The 23,498-nt window shown below is 46.9% G+C and overlaps 1 protein-coding gene and 1 pseudogene across 1 annotated transcript; both read left to right on the forward strand.

Moving 5' to 3' along the window:
• The first annotated feature begins 3,976 nt into the window (after nucleotides 1-3,976).
• LOC139838342 (protein FAR1-RELATED SEQUENCE 5-like) lies at nucleotides 3,977-18,600 on the forward strand (annotated as a pseudogene).
• Nucleotides 12,417-13,091, forward strand: LOC127340570 (berberine bridge enzyme-like Cyn d 4). Its single transcript, XM_051366309.1, has one exon. It carries the CDS (start codon nucleotides 12,417-12,419, stop codon nucleotides 13,089-13,091), a length of 675 nt encoding a protein of 224 aa, XP_051222269.1.
• Nucleotides 18,601-23,498: the final 4,898 nt, after the last annotated feature.

Genomic DNA, 23,498 nt, shown 5'->3' on the forward strand with positions numbered 1-23,498 from the left:
TGAGTCTGAAACAAACTCCACCGCTGAACCTTGTCAACTGTCTTGCAAGCATCATCTTGTACCTTCTTGAGTTGCATATTCAGCCCGCTCAATGGTACATCCTCCTCAACAGTCACAGTAGTGCTCTATCAGAGCCAGGTTTCCTCTCCTCAGTGACTGTCTGAACTGGAACAATGTCCTCCACGGTAATGTTAGAGCACACCACCTCCTTTGTAGGAGACGAAATAGATATAGCCATAGCTTCCTTGGAACATAGCTGCGGCCTCGTACCAACCTCAACCGTCGGTGACACAACCCGAAGTGACTGTTTGAGGGTCTTCACATGCAATGTAGGCTTGTTACCAAACACAAAACACGCACGTAAGAACTACCGAAAATCAAACCAAGTTGCAGCCATAATGCCCTTCACACGCATCTCCTTGTTCCACCAACTATGTATCTCCTCATCCACACGACGAACAGCAAGTGCCAACTGTGTAGAACTATCCAAAAAATGATAATCACCACACCTTTGCAAACCTTGGTGTATATGATGTTCCCACAACTCATAATCTGAAACTGATGCATCACGATGAAGTTTCCACTTGACCTTAGTCTCAGCAAATGACACATTGTCCAGTATATCAAGAAAATCATTGAACATATCTCCAGATATTTTTCCTGAAACACACCGCTTCCCATAAATATCACTAGGAAATGACTTCACCGTGAAAAGAGGCGGAAGTGTAAATCAGGACGCAACATCAGCAGCAGCCAGCGTCGCTGGAGAAACAGCAGCAGTAGCAGTCGGTCCGGCCCAGGGTCCGGCCCTGGGTCCGGTTGGACCGGCCTGGGGACCGGTTGGTCCGGTCCTGGGTCCGGTCTGACCGGCCTGGCAACCGGACGACTGGCCTGGAGCCCCTGTACACCGGCCGGATGGCACCAGCTGAGAATCCGGTTTGGACCGGCCCGGCAGGTCCAGAACCCGGTCAACCGTCCTGGAGACCGGATCGCATCGCGAACTGTCATCTTCTTCCCGATCCGAGACGCGAAATTTCGCGATTTTGACTTTCGAAACAGCCATGGATGACCTGCAAACTGCACCAGAAAAATTCCAAACTTCCTCCAAGCAACCTCCGTCGACCGAGAGCCAAGCTCCACCGATCTAGAGCTAAATTCCTTCGATGCAAACCGATCCAAAGAGATCGATCAACAAAACCTCGCCGTGAGCAACCCAGAAATCTGATACCACATGATAAAGAAGCGACCCACTGGATCCTCCTTAGTTGATGCCCGATCTTTCACAGCGAGAACCTGGGGTAGAGAATCCTCCCAACAACGCGATGAACGCAGCCTGGAGAAGAGGGAACGAATCCAGCAAGCAACGGATCGATGAACGATACGCCTCAAACCAAAGCTAGACAATCCTTGATGAACACAAGAACCTTCGCAGCGGATATAATAGATAACGGCAGCGCCGTACCCCCGGAGGGATGATACACGTGAACACACGCAACTAGGTATGACCTAAACTTTAGACTAAACTTCAACTGTCTAAACCCTAACCATGCCATCTCCTTATATGAGAGGGAGAGGTGGCCGGCCGGCCCCCTTATTGGGCCTAACCTAGTTCGACTTGGACAGGCCCAAGTCAAACAGACTCTATTAAAACCCTAGATGATCCACAGCATGACCTGGCTACATTATTATCTCCTAATAACAAGATTATAATAAACTACTGATACAACCTTAGACCCAAATATCATATCAATGGCTGTCCTAGAGTACCAGGCCAGGATATCCATATCATCATGATAAAGGAGCGACGCACTGGATCCTCCTTAGTTGATGCTCGATCTTTCACAGCGAGAACCTGAGGTAGAGAATCCTCCCAACAACACGATGAACGCAGCCTGGAGAAGAGGAAACGAATCCAGCAAGCAACGGATCGATGAACGATACGCCTCAAACCAAAGCTAGACAATCCTTGATGAACACAAGAACCTTCGCAGCGGATATAATAGATAACGGCAGCGCCATACCCCCGGAGGGATGATACACGTGAACACACGCAACTAGGTATGACCTAAACTTTAGACTAAACTTCAATTGTCTAAACCCTAACCGTGCCATCTCCTTATATGAGAGGGAGATGTGGCCGGCCGGCCCCCTTATTGGGCCTAACCTAGTTCGACTTGGACAGGCCCAAGTCAAACAGACTCTATTAAAACCCTAGATGATCCACAGCATGACCTGGCTACATTATTATCTCCTAATAACAAGATTATAATAAACTACTGATACAACCTTAGACCCAAATATCATATCAATGGCTGTCCTAGAGTACCAGGCCCGGATATCCATATCAACCTTGGTTTCTTTCCGAGGGAAAACTTACTGCTGTGCTCATCATACCTTCCTCTTGGGGTTTCCCAGCTGCATCACATGGCACTACATCAACATGCCCCTCTGATATGAGCCTCTTTATTCCCGGTTGGTGTCCCCAACAGTGAATAAAGGTCGGTTGAAGACACCAACCTGGACTAAATGTCTAATGGCCCGGTAGTCACCATTTTTAGCTTTGTAAAATACAAAAGGGAATGATAGAAAATTCAAAATAAAAATCCTTATATATGTAGCTAGGTTAGGTGATCTAGTTATTATGAATAATAACAAACATGAATTTTGAATTATTTTGCAAACAAACTGTATTTTGGTAAAATAGCAATATCTTTTGCACACGAAGTGGGAAATAATGTTTAATATATGAATATCTATCTATATGAAAAGTTACATCCGATTTCACTGCCCGCTTAGCTAATTTTTAGATTCTCAAACAGCCAAAGAGAAATATGTAAAATTTAAATTTTGAAGTTTTGCAAAAAAAATCAGTTAAAAATGTATTGTTATTATTACTTCATTACTTTTCTCCACTAAATTAATTACTTGGGATTCGAACAATAAAGAAGTGCGATATTAATTCATCGTGACCAAGTGATTAATAGGATTGATATGATACTAATATCAATAACATGCATACAAAGCACTTGGAAGCGAGACGGAAGCAACTCAGAAGTTAAGCATGCTACTGCTAGAGCAGTTTGAGGATGGGTGACCTATTGTGAAGTTGGATGAAACAATATAAATTCAATGGCCCATCCGAACTCAGAAGGAACTCAAATACTAGAAATTCTGAAAAAATAAGTTGAATGAAAAAAATTAGAAAAAGAAATTGGATGAAAAAAAGACGTCATGGCGTTTTAGTTCCATTTGGTGTTACAAACCGGGGCTTGGCTCCTCTACAGTTGAGTTGTCACAGCACATGTGTTGTAGCTATTAGAATCAGCATTCGTTCTAATCGTACGGGTATGATTGCCGAAGCGTTTTCCTGAAAAAAAAAATGACTCGATGGCTCTCTTTCCTCCCCTCAAACTGCGCTGGTAATTTGGAAACAAACTCGCTCTTAATACTCCCGTGGAGGGAAAATCTCCTAAGCCTAAAGAATTGGCGCCAAACAAGACACACAGATCAGAGTTTTTAGAACGCCAAAGAGCGATCTGTTCGACCTCAATTGCTTCGCCTGCTTCTCCCGCTCGCCCAAAGGTATACGCCCATGATCTCCCTTTTGGACTCAATCTCCTAGCATCCCCCTCTCATTCTTCTGCCGCTCATCCAGGGTGTATGCTGTTCTGCAAAAGATGCAAATGATCTCCTATTTGGACTCCTCCTAGCAACAAAAAAGAAGATATCAATCTTATTGTAAGTGCCGTTTAAGTTCATTATTCAAACGGATGCAATAGAATTCTTGTACTGAATTTCTCTGTCACCAGTAACTGCGAAAGAAAGGAAAAAGTAGGTTCTAATGGCTACTGAGACTAACGCCATGGAAAAGGATCAGAACAGGTGCAGTCAGTTTTGTTCATTTTTCAATCTCTATCATCCGTTTGCTTAGTGCGAGCAGACGAATAAATTATGTTATATATGTTTTTTCACAGGACAAATAAGGTGCCTACTTGGATGCCTCAAATTGGCATGAAGTTTAATTCTACAATTGAGGCTTGGAACTTCTGGAACTGTTATGGAGGTCATATTGGATTTGATGTAAGGGTAAACTATGAAAACAAGAGCAAAATTGATGGAGTAGTCACTTCGGCGAGATACGTTTGTTCCAATGAGGGCTATCGTGCAAAAGACAAGAGAGACCATAATACAAGGCGTCCCCGTGCAGAAACGAGAACCGGCTGTAAAGTTCGGATGGGAATCACTATTGACCGAGAAGTAGGAAATTATGAAGTACATGAGCTGGATGTTGAACACAGTCATGTCCTGCAGCTGCCCGAAACATGCCACTTGATGCCATCACAGCGGAAGATTTCAGCTTTGCAAGCTTTTGAGATTGAAACAGCGGATGATTCAGGAATTGTGCCAAAAAGAGCCCATGAGTTGGCAAGTCGGCAGGTTGGTGGGACAATAAACCTTGGATACATACGTCGTGATCACAAGAATTATTTGCGAACCAAGCGTCAAAGAGAGATGATGTATGGTGAAGCCGGAACCATGCTTAAGTACTTTAAGGATAGAAAGTCAGAGAACCCCGCATTTCAACATGACGAACAGCTAGACTGCGATGAAAAGATCACAAATATCTTCTGGGCTGATGCTAAGATGATCATTGACTATGCTCATTTTGGTGATGTTGTCACCTTCGATACAACATTTGGGACAAATAAAGAATACAGACCCTTTGGTGTATTTGTTGGCTTCAACCATTTTAGAGAAACAGTAATTTTTGGGGCTGCACTTCTATATGATGAAACATTCAATTCTTTTAAATGGTTATTCGACACATTCTTATCTGTGCATAACAAAAAGCAGCCTAGAACTATCTTTACTGATCAAGATATTGCAATGGGTAAGGCAATTAATGCAGTATTTACAGAAGCATGGCATGGATTATGCAATTTTCACATAATGCAAAATGCCATCAAACACTTACCTCAAAAGAAAAAGGATGAGGACAGCCCAAATGTTCTTGCTGAATTCAGTGCTTGCATGTACAAGTATGAGGATGAGGAAGCCTTTGAAGAAGCTTTCACTGCCATAAGAAGCAAGGTAGATACACAAACTTGGTTGGACAGTATATATAAAGTAAAAGAGAAATGGGCAAGATGTTTCATGAGGAATGCTTACACTCTAGGGATGAGAAGCACACAATTAAGCGAGAGCTTGAACAGTGACTTGAAAAACCATCTGAAATCTGATCTTGACATTCTTCGTTTTTTCAAGCATCTAGAGAGGGTTGTGCAAGGAAAGCGAGATAATTAGCTAAATGAGGAATATGAATCTAGAAAAAAATTACCTAGAGTTAGAATAAGGATTCCTGGAATAATACAGGCAAGCAAGGTATACACACCGTGCATATTTGAAGATATTCAGAATGAATATGAAAGATCCATCTCAGCATATATCAAGCCATCCGAAGAACACAATGTATATAATATTGCCATTGCAAGTCTTGATCCAGAAAGCACATACGAAGAAGAGAGCAAAGTTATAGTTGATCATGAAGAGCAAAAAGTTCTCTGCAAATGTGGGCAGTTTGAACGACTTGGTATATTGTGCAGTCATACTTTGAAAGCTCTTGATGTCATGAATATTAAGTATCTTCCGAGCCACTATATTCTGAACACTAGTAGAAAACCTCTCATTCATCTAAGCCTTTAGTACCGGTTCCCTTACGAACCGGTACGAAAGGCTATTAATACCGGTTCCAGGGGTGGGACATTTATACCGGTTCGTTATGGACCTTTAATACCGGTTCGTAACACGAACCGGTATTAAAGGGTTTCTGCCCAGTTTCCAGGCGGTGGTGGGGCCAAGGCTGCACCTTTAGTACCGGTTCGTGTAAGGAACCGGTACTAAAGGGTCCATGCCCTATATCAGCGCGCGGCAGTGCCCGAGCTCCCTGCATATCTCATTTCCTTCTCATCTCTCACATTTCCAAAAAATTTGCACCTCTCACACTCCAATAATTTTCATTTTTCTCCACCATTTTAACAAGATTAACGGCATACATCTATCCAGGGTTAGCAATATCATCCTTCCTTCCGGCGTTTCTAATTTAGCTCAGTTCTTTGGTACTTTTAACTCGTACTATTTTTGTAGTGCAAGCAAGGTGTTCGATGAAATGCCTAAGTTAGTGATTTTATTTTTTTATATGCAATTTGAGCTGAAATTATGGTATGTTTTGTAGGTTTTAATTAGTATCATCCCCGTCCTTACCGCTGTCGATCGCCAGCTTCGTCCCCTAGCCGGCACGGTACCACCTCGGTGAGCCCCTCTTCTTTTTTATAAAAAACAATTAGTTTTATGTGATGAACTTGAATATTAATTAAGTTGGTCACTCATATATCCATGATGTTGTGTATTTAATGATTTTTGATATACATATAAAATGCAGATGAGTCGACAATGGATGTACGGTGACCGGTGCCATCCGGAGTTCATTAATGGCATGCATTATTTTCTCAACGTGGCTGAGGCAAACAGGCGGTCGAATGGTTTAATGTATTGTCCATGTAGTTCCTGTAAGAATATGAAGGATTACTCTACCTCGAAGACCCTTCACGTCCACCTGCTGGAGAACGGTTTCATGCCCAGCTATAATTGTTGGACCAAGCACGGAGAAAAAGGGGTTATATTGGAAGACAACGAAGAAGAAGAGGATAGTGACAACTATCCCTTATTCACTGAAGACGGTGGTAGTAGAATGGGGGAAGACGAAGCTGAAGAAGAGCACATTTTCGATGAGCCGATTTTTGATGACCCGGATGACGATTTGGGTCGGGCCATTCTTGATGTGAAGATGAACTGCGGAAATGAAAAGGAGAGGTTGAAGTTGGAGAAAATGTTAGAGGATCACAACAAACTGTTGTACCCAAATTGCGAAAATGGTCAGAAAAAGCTGGGTACCACGCTGGAATTGCTGCAGTGGAAGGCAGAGAATGGTACTTCTGACAAGGGATTTGAAAAGTTGCTGAAAATAATAAAGAAGGTGCTTCCAGGGGAGAACGTGTTGCCCTCTAGCACGTACGAAGCAAAGAAGGTTGTCTGCCCTCTAGGATTAGAGGTGCAGAAGATACATGCATGCATCAATGACTGCATCCTCTACCGCGGGGAGTACGAGAATTTGAATGCATGCCCGGTATGTAGTGCATTGAGGTATAAGATCAGGCGAGATGACCCTGGCGATGTTGAGGGTGATTCCACCCCCAGGAAAAGGGTTCCTGCGAAGGTGATGTGGTATGCTCCTATAATACCATGGTTGAAACGTTTGTTCCAGAACAAAGAGCATGCCAAGTTGTTGCGATGGCACAAAGAGGACCGTAAGAAAGATGTGATGCTGAGACACCCCGCTGACGGGTCGCAGTGGAGAAAAATCGACATAGAGTTAAAGTCATTTTCAGATGACGCAAGGAACTTAAGATTTGGTCTAAGTACAGATGGCTTTAATCCTTTCGGGGAGCAGAGCTCCTACCATAGCACCCGGCCGTTGACTCTATGTATCTATAACCTTCCTCCTTGGTTGTGCATGAAGCGGAAGTTCATTATGATGCCAGTGCTCATCCAGGGCCCGAAGCAACCCGGCAACGACATTGATGTGTACCTGAGGCCATTGGTTGAAGAACTTTTAGAGTTGTGGCGTGACGAAGGTGTACCTGTGTGGGATGAGCAAGAACAAAAGGAATTTAACCTACGAGCGTTGTTATTTGTAACCATCAATGATTGGCCTGCTCTTGGTAACATTTCAGGGCAGTCAAACAAGGGATACAATGCATGCACACACTGTTTAGGTGAGACTGACAGTAATTATTTGGGAAACAAGAATGTGTACCTGGGGCATCGTCGATTTCTTCCAAAACAACATCACGTAAGAAAGAGAGGAAAGCATTTCGGAGGTGAGGCAGATAACCGAACGAAGCCTACCCGCCCTACTGGGGAAGTTATATATGATATGGTCAAGGATTTAAAAGTGATCTTTGGAAAGGGTCCAGGCGGACAATCTGTTCCGCATGATGTTGACGGACACGTACCCATGTGGAAGAAGAAGTCGATATTTTGGGAGCTACCCTACTGGAAATTCTTAGAGGTTCACTCTGCAATCGACGTGATGCACGTGACAAAAAATCTTTGCGTGAACCTGCTAAACTTCTTGGGCGTGTATGGGAAGACAAAAGATACACCAGATGCACGGCAGGACCAGCAAAGTATCCACGAAGGAAACAACCTGAATCCAGAGAAGTATCAAGGTCCTGCCAGCTACGCTCTTACCAAAGAGGAGAAGGAGATCTTTTTTGAAGTCCTGAGTAGCATCAAGGTCCCGTCTGGCTTCTCGTCGAATATAAAGAGAATAATAAACATGTCGGAGAAAAAGTTTCAAAACCTAAAGTCTCATGACTGCCACGTGAGTATGACACAATTACTTCCGGTTGCATTGAGGGGGCTTCTGCCGGAAAATGTTCGAGTACCCATTGTGAAGCTATGTGCGTTCCTCAATGCAATTTCTCAGAAGGTGATCAATCCACTTACTCTACAAAATTTACAGAAGGATGTGGTCCAATGTCTAGTCAGCTTCGAGTTGGTGTTCCCACCATCCTTCTTCAATATTATGACACATCTCCTAGTTCACCTGGTCGAAGAGATTGGCGTTCTCGGTCCTGTATTTCTACACAACATGTTCCCCTTTGAGAGATTCATGGGAGTCTTAAAGAAGTACGTTCATAACCGTGCTAGGCCAGAAGGAAGCATCCCCAAGGGCTATGGAACAGAGGAGGTCATTGAGTTTTGTGTTGACTTTATTCCTGACCTTAAGCCGATCGGTGTTCCTGAATCGCGCTATGAGGGGAGACTGCGTGGAAAAGGCATGCTAGGAAAGAAATCAGCAACGTGTATGGACGGACATTCTTTCACTCAAGCACACTACACAGTTCTACATAATTCCATCTTGGTGGCTCCGTACAAAGAGGAACACAAGGATATCTTACGCTCTAAGTACCCGAAGCAACGTGAAGATTGGATTGATGGAGAACACATGAAGACTTTCGGCGGTTGGTTGCAAACACGTCTCATGAATGTCACCGATGATGAGCAGCTGTACTTGTTGGCCAAGCAACCATCTTCTACTATATCCACTTTTCAAGGGTACGAGATTAATGGGAACACATTTTACACTTTCGCCCAAGACAAAAAGAGCACCAACCAAAACAGTGGTGTCCGCTTTGATGCAGAAGATTGCAATGGGAACAAGGTCACATATTATGGGTACATAGAGGAGATATGGGAACTTGACTATGGACCTAATTTCAAGGTCCCTTTGTTCCGGTGCAAATGGTTCAACCTGAAAGACGGGGTACAGGTAGACCCGCAGTACGGAATGACTACAGTGGATTTCAAGAATCTAGGGTACGACACCGAACCATTCGTCCTAGCCAGTGAAGTGGCTCAGGTTTTTTATGTGAAGGATATGTCTAGCAAACCGAAAAAAAGAAAAGAAAGGCAAGAGGACACATCATACGATGAGCCAAAGCGGCACATAGTTCTTTCAGGAAAAAGAAACATCGTGGGAGTAGAGGACAAGACAGACATGTCAGAAGATTATAATAAGTTTGACGATATTCCACCCTTCAAGGTAAAAATTGACCCAAGCATCATCTTAAACAATGAAGATTGTCCATGGTTGCGTCGCAAGTAAGAAGAAGAAAGGGAAACGGACGAAGAAAACTCAGAAGACTAGCTAGCTACATATAGGGATCATAACTTGTGTATCTCAATATGGAAATCACTTTTGTGTAATGATGTTACTGTATGTAAGATATTAACAATGGAGATGGTTGGCTTGTTTTACTAGTTAAGTAGCTTTCACGGGTTTGCAGGGAAATTTTTCCGAGGCGGAACTTCCGAATATGCCATATATAGGGCATGTGCACCAAGGGCATATTCGAGAAGTTCCGCCACAGGAGATTTCCCAACCCTTTCCCCAACATTGTTAGAGGAGATGGAGTCTTCCACGGGCTTGCAGGAAAAAAATTCCGAGGCGGAACTTCCGAAGATGCCATAGGGCGTGTGCATCAAGGGCATCTTCGACAAGTTCCGCCACGGGAGATTTCCCAACCCTTTCCCCAACATTGTTAGAGGAGATCGATGGAGTCTTCCACGGGCTTGCAGGGAAATTTTTCCGAGGCGGAACTTCCGAAGATGCCATAGGGCGTGTGCACCAAGGGAATCTTCGACAAGTTCCGCCACGGGAGATTTCCCAACCCTTTCCTCCATCCATGGTGATGAAACTCTCCATCCATGTTGGCTTGTTGAGCTGCTTCCCATGGTGTATCGATGCTCCTTTTATAGGCACGGCACCGCTTCTACTTTGTCTTCTTCTTCCTCCGACAGGGCGTCCTTATCCCACCGACAGGGCGTCGTGCGCTACATACTTTATCTCATCGAGCAGGGCGTCCTTATCCTGCCGACAGCTTTAGTACCGGTTGCACCCACCAACCGGTACTAAAGGTTTGCCTCTGTCTTCCCGCCTATTTTCTTCCCGCGCTTTCCACCGGTTCCCGCCTCTGTCTTCCCGCCATTTTTTCACTATATATATGTAGGCTTGGCCACCATTTACATATCACATTTAGACTCATATCTGCAAACCTCATCATTCTCTCCCATGGCTTCCATCGCATCTCTAACCCCCCGGGAGGCGGAGGCGCTTTGCGCCTCGAACTACCCCTGCCCGCCGGGCTACTGCGTCCCGACCGGCTGGTTGCTAAGCGTCGGAGGCGTACCGGTCCCTCCAGTCCCTCTAGGTGTGGCGCGCGAGATGGCCATCACGAACCACTACTACTTCGAGCTCACGCCAGAGCAGCGGAGGAATCCCCAGTGGCATCCCGACTACAGCCCGACATGGGAAAGCTTCTTCATCAATCTGCGTGAGAGGGCGCTTGCCAGGCACGAGGAGGGCGGCCCGCCTCCTCCGAACTTCAACGAGGCCGGCCGTCCGCTGTGGTGGCGCGGCCGGACTCTCCAGGGCGTCATGGCCTACCGTGGCCCCCGCCTGCGCTACCCTCAGTCCCAGCCCACGCGTGCTCACCCGCCGACGTTCGAGTACCGCGACCCCGATGCCAGCGACGATGATGACGGCGACTACGACGACTACAGTGGCGACTACGACGACTACAGTGGCGACTACTACAGGGCTAGGCACGAGTATGACTGAATGACTCCAACAGTAGAATTTGGCCATGTATCTTTAATTTTCAGTTAAGCTATGTACTTTTAATTCGAGTTCACTCGTAATAAAATTTTATTTCCGCCCTTTCTTTCCCGCCTTTTTTCTCCCACGCGCGGCGTCGTGGCGGGAAAGTTTCCCGCGCGACGTCGTATGTGGCGGGAAACTTTCCCGCGCGGACGGCATCGTGGCGGGAGTAAAGAAAACAAATAGAAAAGAAATATAAAAGAAAAGGAAAGAAAAGAAATAGAAAATAAAAAGAAAAGCAATAGAAAATAATAAAAAGAAAAGAAATAGAAAATAAAAGAAAAAGAAACAGAAAAGTAAAAAAGAAACAGAAAAGTAAAAAAAGCAACAGAAAAGAAAAAATAAATAGAAAAGAAAAGGAAAGAAATGAAATAGAAAAGAAAAAGAAAAGCAATAGAAAACAATAAAAAGAAAAAAAATAGAAAATAAAAGAAAAAGAAACAGAAAAGTAAAAAGAAACAGCAAAGAAAAAACAATAGAAAAGAAAAGGAAAGAAAAGAAATAGAAAAGCAATAGAAAATAATAAAAAGAAAAGAAATAGAAAATAAAAGAAAAAGAAACAGAAAAGTAAAAAAGAAACAGAAAAGTAAAAAAGAAACAGAAAAGATAAAAAGAAAAAGAAAAACTAAAAAAAAGATTTGGTACCGGTTGGTGGCACCAACCGGTAGAAAGGTCTTTCGTACCGGTTGGTGGCACCAACCGGTACCAAAGGCCCTCTCCCAGTTATCACTTAGGCTCGTGGCAAAACTTTGCCAAATTCAACAGCTCCTCCGCGCGCAGACAGGCCCGAGCTCGCCGTCGCCCGCGTCGTCGCCCGCAGCTACTGCCGTAGCCGCCGCCGTCGCCATCGCCGGCTCCACGCGCCGCCGCCGTCGTCGTTGCCCGCAGCAGCAGGCCACCGTCGCGCGCAGCAACAGGCCGGGTCGCCGTCGTCGCCGCGTCGCCCGCCGCTCTCCACCTCTCCCCGCGCCGGCAACCGAGGTGAGCACCCTCCTCTCCCTCCTCGCCTCGCCTCCCTCGCGTCGCCTCCCTGGCCGCCGCGCGCCTCGCCGGGAGGAGCCCGCGCGCGTCGGCGCCGCGCCACGGTCGCCGCCGGCCTCGCCTCACGCACGCCCGCCGCATGCTCGACGAAATGCCGCGCCGCCGCCTCTCTTACAGGTCGGTGCGGCCCAGCGCGGCGTTCGCCGTGGTCGACCTCGCCCGCCTTCGCTCCGTGCGGGTCACCCGGGGACCGCCCGCCACCGCGTGGGTGGACTCCGGCGCGACGCTCGGGGAGCTCTACCACGCCGTCGGGAGGGCCAGCGGCCGTCTCGCGTTCCCGGCGGGCCTGTGCCCGACGGTGGGCATTGGCGGGCACCTCAGCGGCGGCGGCTTCGGCATGCTCCTTCGCAAGCACAGCCTCGCCGCCGACCACGTCGTGGATGCCGTGCTGGTAGATGCCAAGGGGCGGCTCCTGGACAGGACCTCCATGGGGCGCGACGTCTTCTGGGCCATCCGTGGCGGCGGCGGTGGAGGGAGCTTCGGCATCGTGCTGTCGTGGAAGGTGAAGCTCGTGCCCGTGCCGCCGACGGTTACGGTGTTCACCGTTGCCAAGTCCGTCGAGGAGGGCGCCGTAGACATCCTTGCCAAGTGGACAGGTGGCCAGCTTCCAGTCCCTGTACCTGGGCACCTGCGACGCGGGCTGGCTGGGACGATGCCGACGGTGTTGGCGGGGCGGCAGAGTTGGTTGCGGAGGCACTGCATGACTGACGAGAACGAAGCGCACATGCGCGCGCTCGCGTGTTTGTTGCCGGCGTGTTCATTATGATGCAGGCGCTATGAGTGTACGAGTGTCGCGGTATGCGGTGATGATGGCGTCGCGGCGCGTGATGGCATCGCGGTAGGCGGTGTTCTTGTTCTTAGTTTGCTACATTTTTAGCAGGAATCTAACATTATCTTAAGCCCCTTAATTAATTTCAAGTCATTGTTCAAGATTTCTTGTTCTTATGCTAGATGGCTATTCAAATAACTAGAATGGAAAATGGGCAAATCGCAAACGAGCAGCAATATGATGCCATTGCATTATCACTAGGTGTTCCGGCACTCTATGGTTTCGCCATTAATCGGTATACATAGAGAGAAGAGCGAGAGGAGGAGCGCCGAGTGTTAGGGTTAGGGTCCGTAGCGGTGCCGAGTCCATGGCGGTGCAGCCGCGACATAGAGAGAAGAGCGAGAGGAGGAGCGCCGAGTGTTAGGGTTAGGGTCTGTAGCGGTGCCGAGTCCGTGGCGGTGCCGCCGCGACAGAGAGAGAAGAGCGAGAGGAGGAGGGGGAACACCGTGTCCGTGGCCGTGGCGGTCCGTTAGGGTTTTTTTTGCTTTCTTCATTTCAATTGTTATCCATCTATTAATCTGTTATATGATCATGACATGATGAATGAAATACAATTGCTTTCTTAATTTTGTAGTGACATTGAGGTATGGAGGACGGCACCTTCGTCCGAGATGAGGAGGGGGAAGAAGCGGTGCAGAAATTGATCTATGAGAGTGCCCGTGGTCCGGAACCCGACGATGGAGATGACAACGAGTTCCAAGACTTTCTGAATGATTTGGCGAGGGACTTGAGTCTGAACAAGTTAGAAAAGACAATGAAGTGTCCATCACAAACTCCAGCGAGGTGTATATCTATGTATCAATTAGTCTGTGTTCATCCCTAGATGCATTCATTTATTTGTATTGCACTTATTAACAAATAATTTTTTCTTTTAGCCTTCTGGATCATCGAGCAAGTCTGTTAGAACAAAACGAGGCCCGACGCGGGTGCTAAAGGGCGAGGGCAGGTTAGCCCTCACGGAATTCAAGGATAATGGTGAACCAGAGCATCCCAAGGAGTTTTGCCGCAAATTTACAAGTCAAGCCGGAGTTATTGTTAGGGACCATGTACCGATCAACATTCAAGAGTGGCATAAGCCGAAGAACCCGGTGAGTGGTGCTAGTTATGTCAACGACACGATGAAAATTTTTCTTTGGGACACGCTACTGACAAAGTTCAGCCTACCGGAAGACATGACGGAAGGCCAGAAGAATAAAGTCAAGGAATGGACATTGAAGAAGATGGCCATACAATTCCAGAGCTTCAAGAAAAATTTATGGGACAAATATAAGAATGAAGATCCAGTATTCGATGATAATCTAGTGAAGATAAAAGATCACTGGGCCGCATTTAAGGAGTATAAAAAATCGTCTACTTTTGTGTCCCAATCGAAGAAAAATACCGAAAATGCTGCAAAGAAGAAACTTCCGCATCATTTGGGGTCAGGTGGCTACAAGAGTGCCATTCCGAAGTGGACAGCGTTTGAGAATAAACTGATGGATGATGGAATCACTCCACAGACATGGGACTGGCCCGAACGGTCCAAGTTCTGGTTGTTCGCTCATGGGGCAGGGTTGGACCCAAAGACAGGGCTGATCGTTGCGAAGGGAAAATGGAAGGAAAAAATTGAGGCAATTGTACCGAAGCTTGTAGATGCAATTGAAAAGGTCAGAAAGGGAGAGTACATTCCCGATCGAGAGAATGACGAGCTGACACTCGCTCTGGGGAACCCTGAACACGTTGGACGGGTACGAGCTTGCCCAGGTCTCACCATGAAGGAAGCGTGGCCGGACATTGCTCACACTTATAGAAGCCGTTCGCGAAAGAAGAAGAAGGACGCCGACATTGTAACAGAATTGTTAACTAGGGTGGAGGCTCTTGAGAGAAATCAGAGGGCACCTGATCAGCCGCTGTTTCTACAGGATCCACAAGCCGATGCTGCCCCATCTCAGCGAAGAAGCAGTGTCGGTTCCTCGCATCTTGACGGATGTGGAGGAAGCTACCCTGTGGATTATGTCACGGAGAAGACAGATTGCGAGCTACATATGTTATTCAGGACCGCGTCCGTTAAGGTGGCGGTCGGCTATGTGTACCCAAGTGAAGATGGAGCAATGCACCATCATATGCCCATTCCACCTCGCTGTGTTCGTGTCGGGGTGGATGAAGTTGTTCCGGGTTTTGAAACAGTGGAGCTTGATATTCCTAGAGGTGAAGATGAGAGGACACTGGCCGATGTCAAGCACGGTTTCGCCCTATGGCCGAAGAAGTACGTCGTCCTTTTGCAAAGGCCACCGACTCCTACACATGAGCAGCAAATGCCATCGACTCCTCCTGGTGGCAGTCCTGGTGAGCAGCCAAGTCCACACCTACCTGAGAGGGACCCCAGCGTGAGTCCACCATCTCGAGATCCTCCGCGACGTAAGACAGCGTCCGTTAAGCGGAACGGTACGCCGCCTAGGAAGAAAGCTAGAAAGGAGAACCAACTGCCGCCTACTGAGAAGTTACCTTGGGAAAAAACTCCCGAAGAAAATGCGGAGGCCGTTCAGAAGGAGTTGAAGAAATTTTTTGCACCGAAAGTGCCAGAGATACCTTTCGAGAAGACACTAGATCCGGTGAAAGTTGTGCGTACCGTTCAGAATCTATATGACCCTGTACCATCGCCGCCATCTGACTATGCGCGTTCTATTGAAAGGTCGTATGACAAGATGATCGAGGCGACAAAACCCGTTCAATCGGGTATCAGGGAGATAAAAGGGATACACAGTGTCTACCAGCTCGGACAACAACTCGTTCAATCGGTCGCCCCTCTCAAGGTGTTTGACGGGAAGCCCGTTCAAAGTTCTCGACAAGACGCAACTGATTACGCCTTCGCTGAACGAGCATATCAATTTGTTCAAGGGAAAGATTTGGTCGAGAATCTCAGGAAGGTACCAACATGTATGCGTAACTTGTATTCGTGGTACCTTAAGGCCTCAAAGGAAGGGATCGAGACTATCATGGTGCGAGTTAGGGAAGAGCACTACTTCCAGGAGTACTGTGTGAACGTTGACTTCGCCGAACTCTTTCAGTTATACAATCTCCGGGCCCTCGACAAATCAATCATCAGTTGCTATTGTCTGTAAGTGATTTATTTATTTAATTTGAGAAGTCTTTAGCTCAGCTCGTTCATTGTCTGCAGATTATAATCTTTTGTGCGCTATATTATGCAGATCGAAGATGCTCGAATGCAAAAGGGACGATATCACAGACATTGGGTTCATTGACCCGCACACAATGCATGTTAAAACCATAGAAGATCCCGTCTATAACAAGGATACACCGCAGACTTTGCTAAGGTTTTTGAAGCGACAACGTGACAAAAAGCTAATAATTTGGCCTTACAACTTCGAGTGAGTCTTACTGTCTTATAACACATTATATTTTGCTCACCGTATGTCAAAATTTTAACTAATGACTTATATATATGACACTACATATTGAAACGTGCGTAGGTTTCACTTTATTCTTCTCATCATCAATATGGAAATTGGAGAAGTTGAAGTCTATGACTCACTAAGCAAAAAATCGGAACTATACGTGTCTTGTTATTTAATGCTCAGAAGGTAATTTTAATTCTTATTGGTTTGTTTCGTTAATTTCCTGCTATGAACTAATTGATGACTCTTTTATGCATTTTCTTTTGTCGAGCAGCGTATGGCAAACTTTCATCAAAGAAGAAACGTTCCGTGAATGGACACCGAAGCTGCGATGGCGTGCGAAAGTAAGTAGTACTACCTAGGTCCACACACCTTTTAATTATCATACTTGACTATTGTTTGATTGAATTATATTCTTGTAAAGAAATGCCAGCAACAACCAGAAGGGACCGATCTCTGTGGATTCTTCGTTTGCGAGTACATCCGCAGAATTGTTAGTGAGAGAACGAATAATGAAAGAAATAAAGAGGTACAAAAACAATCTTCACAAATTTGTTTTCTTATCATAAGTTGTGCTGAGTTTCAGTAATAGTTGTTTCATGTATTCATTTGTATCTTATTCTTTTATAGTTGGCAAGAAAGCGGAACAAGCTCTCAATCGATGACCGCTTCATAGCAATAGGCGAGGAATTGGCGGGATTTTTCCTTCGGGACGTCATACCACCATTCGCAGAGTACCACTATGAATGAAGATGTACATGTTACATATATAGTTGACTCCAAGAGTACCACTATGCTACATGTAATAGACATATATAGAGTACGCCTCGGAGAGTACCACTATGCATGAAGATCGATCTTCATGCATAGTGCTACTTAATTTGCGATCTTATGCAATTACATGTGTGTTATATTATATGCACCAACTTGCTATGCATCATCTTGATCTTCATGTACTACCTAAACCCAAACGCGTTTCTGGTGCATCGACGCGATATGAAACAAACCGATATCCCTAAACCCCTCCAAAAACCCTAAAAATCCAATTCTCTGCCGCGGCAGAGATTTGGGCAAATTCCCTGCCGCGGGTGGGAACCTTTGGTACCGGTTCGTATTACCAACCGGTACCAAAGCTCCTTGGCCCTGAGCTCTCCTGGTGGCCCACGTGGAGGCCCCTTTTATACCGGTTCGTAAGCAACCGGTACGAAAGGGGGGGGGGGGCTTTAGTGCCGGATAATTAATACCGGTTGCTCAACCGGTACTAATGCCCCTCTGGAACCGGTATAGATGAGCGTTTTTCTACCAGTGGAAGCGGTGGACTCGAGAAGCACGAAGCGGCACTATTCAGGACAGCTATGGAAATATTGTTTTGGAGGACCCAAGAATGGAAGATAGGTTGTGCTTGAAGTTTTTCATTCATAAGTTCCATGGCATAGCTTTCAAAGCACTCATATCCGAAGAATGCAGGAAACTAGTAGATGATGCCTTGGAGAACCTTAGCAAGCAAGTTGAAGAAAAAGCTCCTAGTAGTACATGCAGAAGTGAAGCTACATGTGAAGAACCAGATAGTAGTTTACAGACTGCGTGCCTAAAGAAAAAGGAAATAGAAAAGAAAAACTCAAGAAGAAATAAATCATGGATCGACAAGCAGCGCCCGAATAAAAAGAAAAAGAAGAAAGCTGAACTCGTACCCGAAAAAAAATCTTGTTATGTAAATCTCTTAAACCTATCTAAACACACTACATATATTTACAAATGACAATATACACTAATATTTTTTCTGACTTGTCTGCTTAGAGAGGACAGATGGACACGCCAGCAGCACAACACCAAGCAACTACAGAGCAACCGGCTGGAATAAATGAGAATGCTTTGCAGGAGTATGGGTGGATGACTCGTTTGCTGATGGTATTCGACTTAACATGTTTACAATTCACTGTTAAGAAATATATGAATATTGTTGTGTAATCAGTTCTATCTCTCTTAATATGCAGGGCCAAGTTGACGACAGTTTGGACTTGCAGAACTATATGAATTTTCCTAGCATATGACATAGGCGATAGATACTGAAATTAGTTCTCCAATTTTCCTACCATAAAGATCTCATTTGCAAGAAACTTTACACTTCAAATATATTCTTTTTTGTTTTCGTGATACATACTGGAAACTAGTTCTCGGGTTTGTGACTTTCTCCTATGTAAAGATCTCATTTGCAGTACTAAACTATGTTCATAATCTGAAGTTACAAATTCAGCTTGCCCATCTATCCTATCTGCTTCAGTTTCTTGAGAGATGTATACCATCCAACGAGTAGTACATGAGAAGAGCATCTACCATCTAATTAGTCAACTGGAATAACAAAGAAGATTGTGAGCACTGACGTTTCTGAAACAGTATTTAGTTCAGAACGCAAATTGATTCATGGAGCTTGGGAGATGAAGGTTCGTGGGGCCTTACCCATCTGTGACGCGTCCTGAAGCTCCCGTTCGTCCTACAGCTCTCGCTTGTTGATGTTGCCGCTGACGTCGCGGTTGACGGCCCGGAACGCGTCCTGCACCCCCCGTTCGTCATGCCGCTCCCACTCGTCGATGCTGCCGCTGCGGCCGCGGCCGATGGCCCCGAACACGTCCTGTAGCCCCTGCTCGTCGATGCTACCGCTGCGGTCGTGGTCGACGGCCCGAAACACGCGCCACACAGAAATTACCCGCGGGCCTGCAGCATCCGGATCAGCCGCCTCCAGCTACGAGCTGCCGGCTGTGCCGCCGCCGGGATATGCCGGCCGAAGTACGCGTCTCCGGCCTGGGGCAGCGGGGTGGGGTGAGCCGCCGAAGGCATCGTACCAATTTTATCCCCTTCGCCATTGCTGTAGCTAGCTGATGCTCTGATTTCCGACAGTAGAAGACACTAGACGGACTGGACCTCTACGCGTCGATTCTTTTCTTTTTTTCACCAGAAAATGCTACCGCCGAGTAATAAAATGGGGGCCGTTTGATTAAAACACCCCTCCTGCTCCGGTGCTCCTCCCCTGGAATTTTTTTAGCCCCATCAAACACAATAACAATGAAGATCTTGTCATACCTGTTCGTAAGCCAGGGCACAATTGTAATTTTAGTGTAGGTGCACCGTCCGTACAACCCTATATAGGCCCGTATGGCCGGTGTTGTGGTGTACCTTGTTTTTGTACGTATCTACAGTCATGTGCGTGTGCAAAAATAGAAATATCTTATAAAGATCTTGCTCACGTGACATTTTTTTCTACGCGACGTACACATATATACCGTATCAACATATACGGGTATACACTGGTTGGATATGGGTTTCGGCGGACCCAACATAGGAAAAACAATCCAACTATCACTCTTCAAATTTATTTAGGGGGGAGCACCAGAGCAACCCTCTTAAAACAGAGGGCAGATTTTGTTAGCTACAGCACGGGTAAAGTTATAACATAACTGTAGAGGAGCTCAGCCCTACAAACCGGGACTAAAGGTACTACACACAGCGCACGACCTCAATCCACGTGGAAGGCCTTTAGTCCCGGTTCGTAACGCAACCGGGACTAAATATTGGGGAGGGGCGGCTTTGTCCCGATTCCAAAGTCCCGGATGCAAAACCGGGAATAAAAGCGCTTACCAACTAGAACTAAAGCTCCTTTTTCTACTAGTGGTGCCCCCTCGAGACGCGCGGGTAGGGGCAGCTCCGCCGCTGCCGGCACCACACGGGGCTTTGCCTGGCGGCATGCGCTGACGGCGGCTGCTTGAGAGGGTGGAGGAGGGGGTCAGGGCCAAGCGCTGCTAGGGCTTGGCCGCCCTCCTATCGCCCACGGGAAGCGACAGCGAGGGCCAGAGCGGTGGGGGAGGAGAGAGGAGGGAGGGCGCGAGCGGATGTGAAACCGGCCAGGCGGCGACGGCGCTGGGAGGAACCCTAGGAGAGGACGCGCGGGCCAAAGTGCGTTTGTGATCCCTGTACATAACCTGACCGTAAGATAAGTGCATCATATTACGTGTACCAATCACAGCACGATCCGTTGTCCAGGTGATTTACGGAGTCCGTTTGATTCATCGATTCACATACCTCGCAAAATCAATCTTCAGGCGCAAGCGCCGCCATGGACAGCACGATGTGGCCGGAACTTCCGCCGGACGTGCTCCGCGAGGTCTCCCGCCACCTGGGCGACGCCCGCGACTTCGTCCACTTCCACGCCGTCTGCAAACCATGGCGCGATTCACACGAACCAGGGAGGACGACGAGGATGCAGTGGGTCCTGCCATGGCTCCTCGCGCCTGACAATAACAAGACCCCCCTCAGGCTAAGATGCGTCTTCTCCAGGACGACCTACCAGGCGCGGCCACCGTTCTCCGGGGCCCGCCCGAGGAACTGGGTGGCTACACTGGTGGAAAAACAGGCTTCGGGTGAGCCCCATAAGTCGCGATGCTGCAGGATCTGCGACAAATGGTACCTTTAGTCGCGGTTCGGGAGGAGAACCGCGACCAAAGGCCTGGGCCCAGGGCGCACGGTGGCCAGCTGGTGCACGTGGTGGGCTTTAGTCGCGGTTGGCCAGCCCAACCGCGACTAAAGGTGCCCGAAGGCCTTTAGTCGCGGTTGGCCAGGCCAACCGGGACTAAAGGCCCTCCCCTATATATAACAATCCAGCAGCCAACACTTAGCCATTTGGTGCCATTCTCTTCACAAGCTCACAAGTGGGTGTTAGGTTTGCTTTTGGTTCCTCTTATGCACATAAGGTGTTTGATGAAATGCCCCAAGAGCATGAAACAAACATGATATGAAGTGTTGGAGCCACACTTGAGCTTTCTCATTTATTTTTTCCTCCTCGATCGCGGTTAGCAACTTGAACCTTTGATGTGTCGTTGATAAAATGTGCATGTGTGTGTAGTTCATTGTTTAATTTATATTGTTTGTAGCTAGTTAGTTTAACAAATGCATGATGGTTAATTATATATTTTATATTATAATAATGCAGATGAATCGACAATGGATGTACGGTAACCGACTCTCCGGCGAGTTCAGTGCGGGTTTGAAAGATTTCCTCGTAGTGGCTAATGCGAACAAGCAGGAGGGTTTTGTTATCTGTCCATGTGTTAAATGTAAGAATCAGAAGGGTTACTCTTCCTCAAGAGATGTTCACATGCACCTGCTTCGGCACGGTTTCATGCCAAGCTATAATTGTTGGACCAAGCATGGAGAAAGAGGGGTTATAATGGAAGAAGATGAAGAAGGGGATGATTTCATCGATGAAAGCTATCTTGCTCATTTCGGTGATACTTTCATGGAGGATGCTGAAGGTGAAGGGGAAGGTGAAGGGGAAGGTGAAGAAGAGGCACGTGATGATCCCGTTGATGATCTTGGTCGGACCATTGCTGATGCACGGAGACGCTGCGAAACTGAAAAAGAGAGGGAGAATTTGGATCGCATGTTAGAGGATCACAGGAAGGCGCTGTACCGGATGCGATGATGGTCTGAAAAAGCTGGGCTGCACACTGGATTTGCTGAGATGGAAGGCACGGGCAGGTGTAGCTGACTCGGCATTTGAAAACTTGCTGAAAATGTTGAAGAATATGTTTCCAAAGAATAACGAGTTGCCCGCCACTACGTACGAAGCAAAGAAGGTTGTCCGCCCTCTAGGTTTAGAGGTTACGAAGATACATGCATGCATCAACGATGCATCCTCTACCGCGGTGAATACGAGAATTTGAATGAATGCCCGGTATGCACCGCATTGCGTTATAAGATCGGGGCGATGACCCTGGTGACGATGTTGAGGGCCGAAACCCAGGAAGAGGGTTCCCGCCAAGGTGATGTGGTATGCTCCTATAATACCACGGTTGAAACGTCTGTTCAGGAACAAAGAGCATGCCAAGTTGTTGCGATGGCACAAAGAGGACCGTAAGTCGGACGGGGAGTTGAGACACCCCGCAGATGGAACGCAATGGAGAAAGATCGACGGAGAGTTCAAAGATTTTGCAGCTGACGCAAGGAACATAAGATTTGGTCTAAGTACGGATGGCATGAATCCTTTTGGCGAGAGAGCTCCAGCCATAGTACCTGGCCCGTGACTCTATGCATCTACAACCTTCCTCCTTGGTTGTGCATGAAGCGGAAGTTCATTATGATGCCGAGTGCTCATCCAAGGTCCGAAGCAACCCGGCAACGACATCGATGTGTACCTAAGGCCATTAGTTGATGAACTTTTACAGCTGTGGGGCAGACCTGGTGTCCGTGTGTGGGATGAGCACAAAGAAGAGGAATTTGACCTACGAGCGTTGCTTTTCGTAACCATCAACGATTGGCCTGCTCTTAGTAACCTTTCGGGACTGTCAAATAAGGGATACAATGCATGCACGCACTGCTTACATGAGACTGAAAGTGTACATTTGCCAAATTGTAAGAAGAACGTGTACCTTGGGCATCGTCGATTTCTTCCGAAAGGTCATCCAGTAAGAAAGAAAGGCAAGCATTACAACGGCAAGGCAGATCACCGGCCGAAGCACTGCGGAACACTCCTTGGTGCTGAGGTATTTGATATGGTCAAGGGTTTGAAAGTCATCTTTGGAAAGGGTCTGGCGGACAATCAGTTCCGAAGGGAGCTGACGGGCACGTAGCCATGTGGAAGAAGAAATCTATATTCGGGAGCTAGAATATTGGAAAGTCCTAGAAGTCCGCTCTGCAATCGACGTGATGCACGTTACGAAGAATATTTGCGTGAACATCCTAAGCTTCTTGGGCGTGTATGGGAAGTCAAATGATACAAAGGAAGCACGGCAGGACCAGCAAAGTTTGAAAGACCACGATGACCGGCATCGGAACGGTTTCAAGGTCGTGCAGCCTACGCTACGACCAAAGAAGAGAAGGTCATCTTTTTGAATGCCTGAGCGTATGAAGGTCCCGTCAGGATTCTCGTCCAATATAAAGGGCATAATAATCATGGCGG

The sequence above is a fragment of the Lolium perenne genome, chromosome 3 (assembly GCF_019359855.2).
Source record: "Lolium perenne isolate Kyuss_39 chromosome 3, Kyuss_2.0, whole genome shotgun sequence".
Taxonomy (NCBI): Eukaryota; Viridiplantae; Streptophyta; class Magnoliopsida; order Poales; family Poaceae; genus Lolium; species Lolium perenne.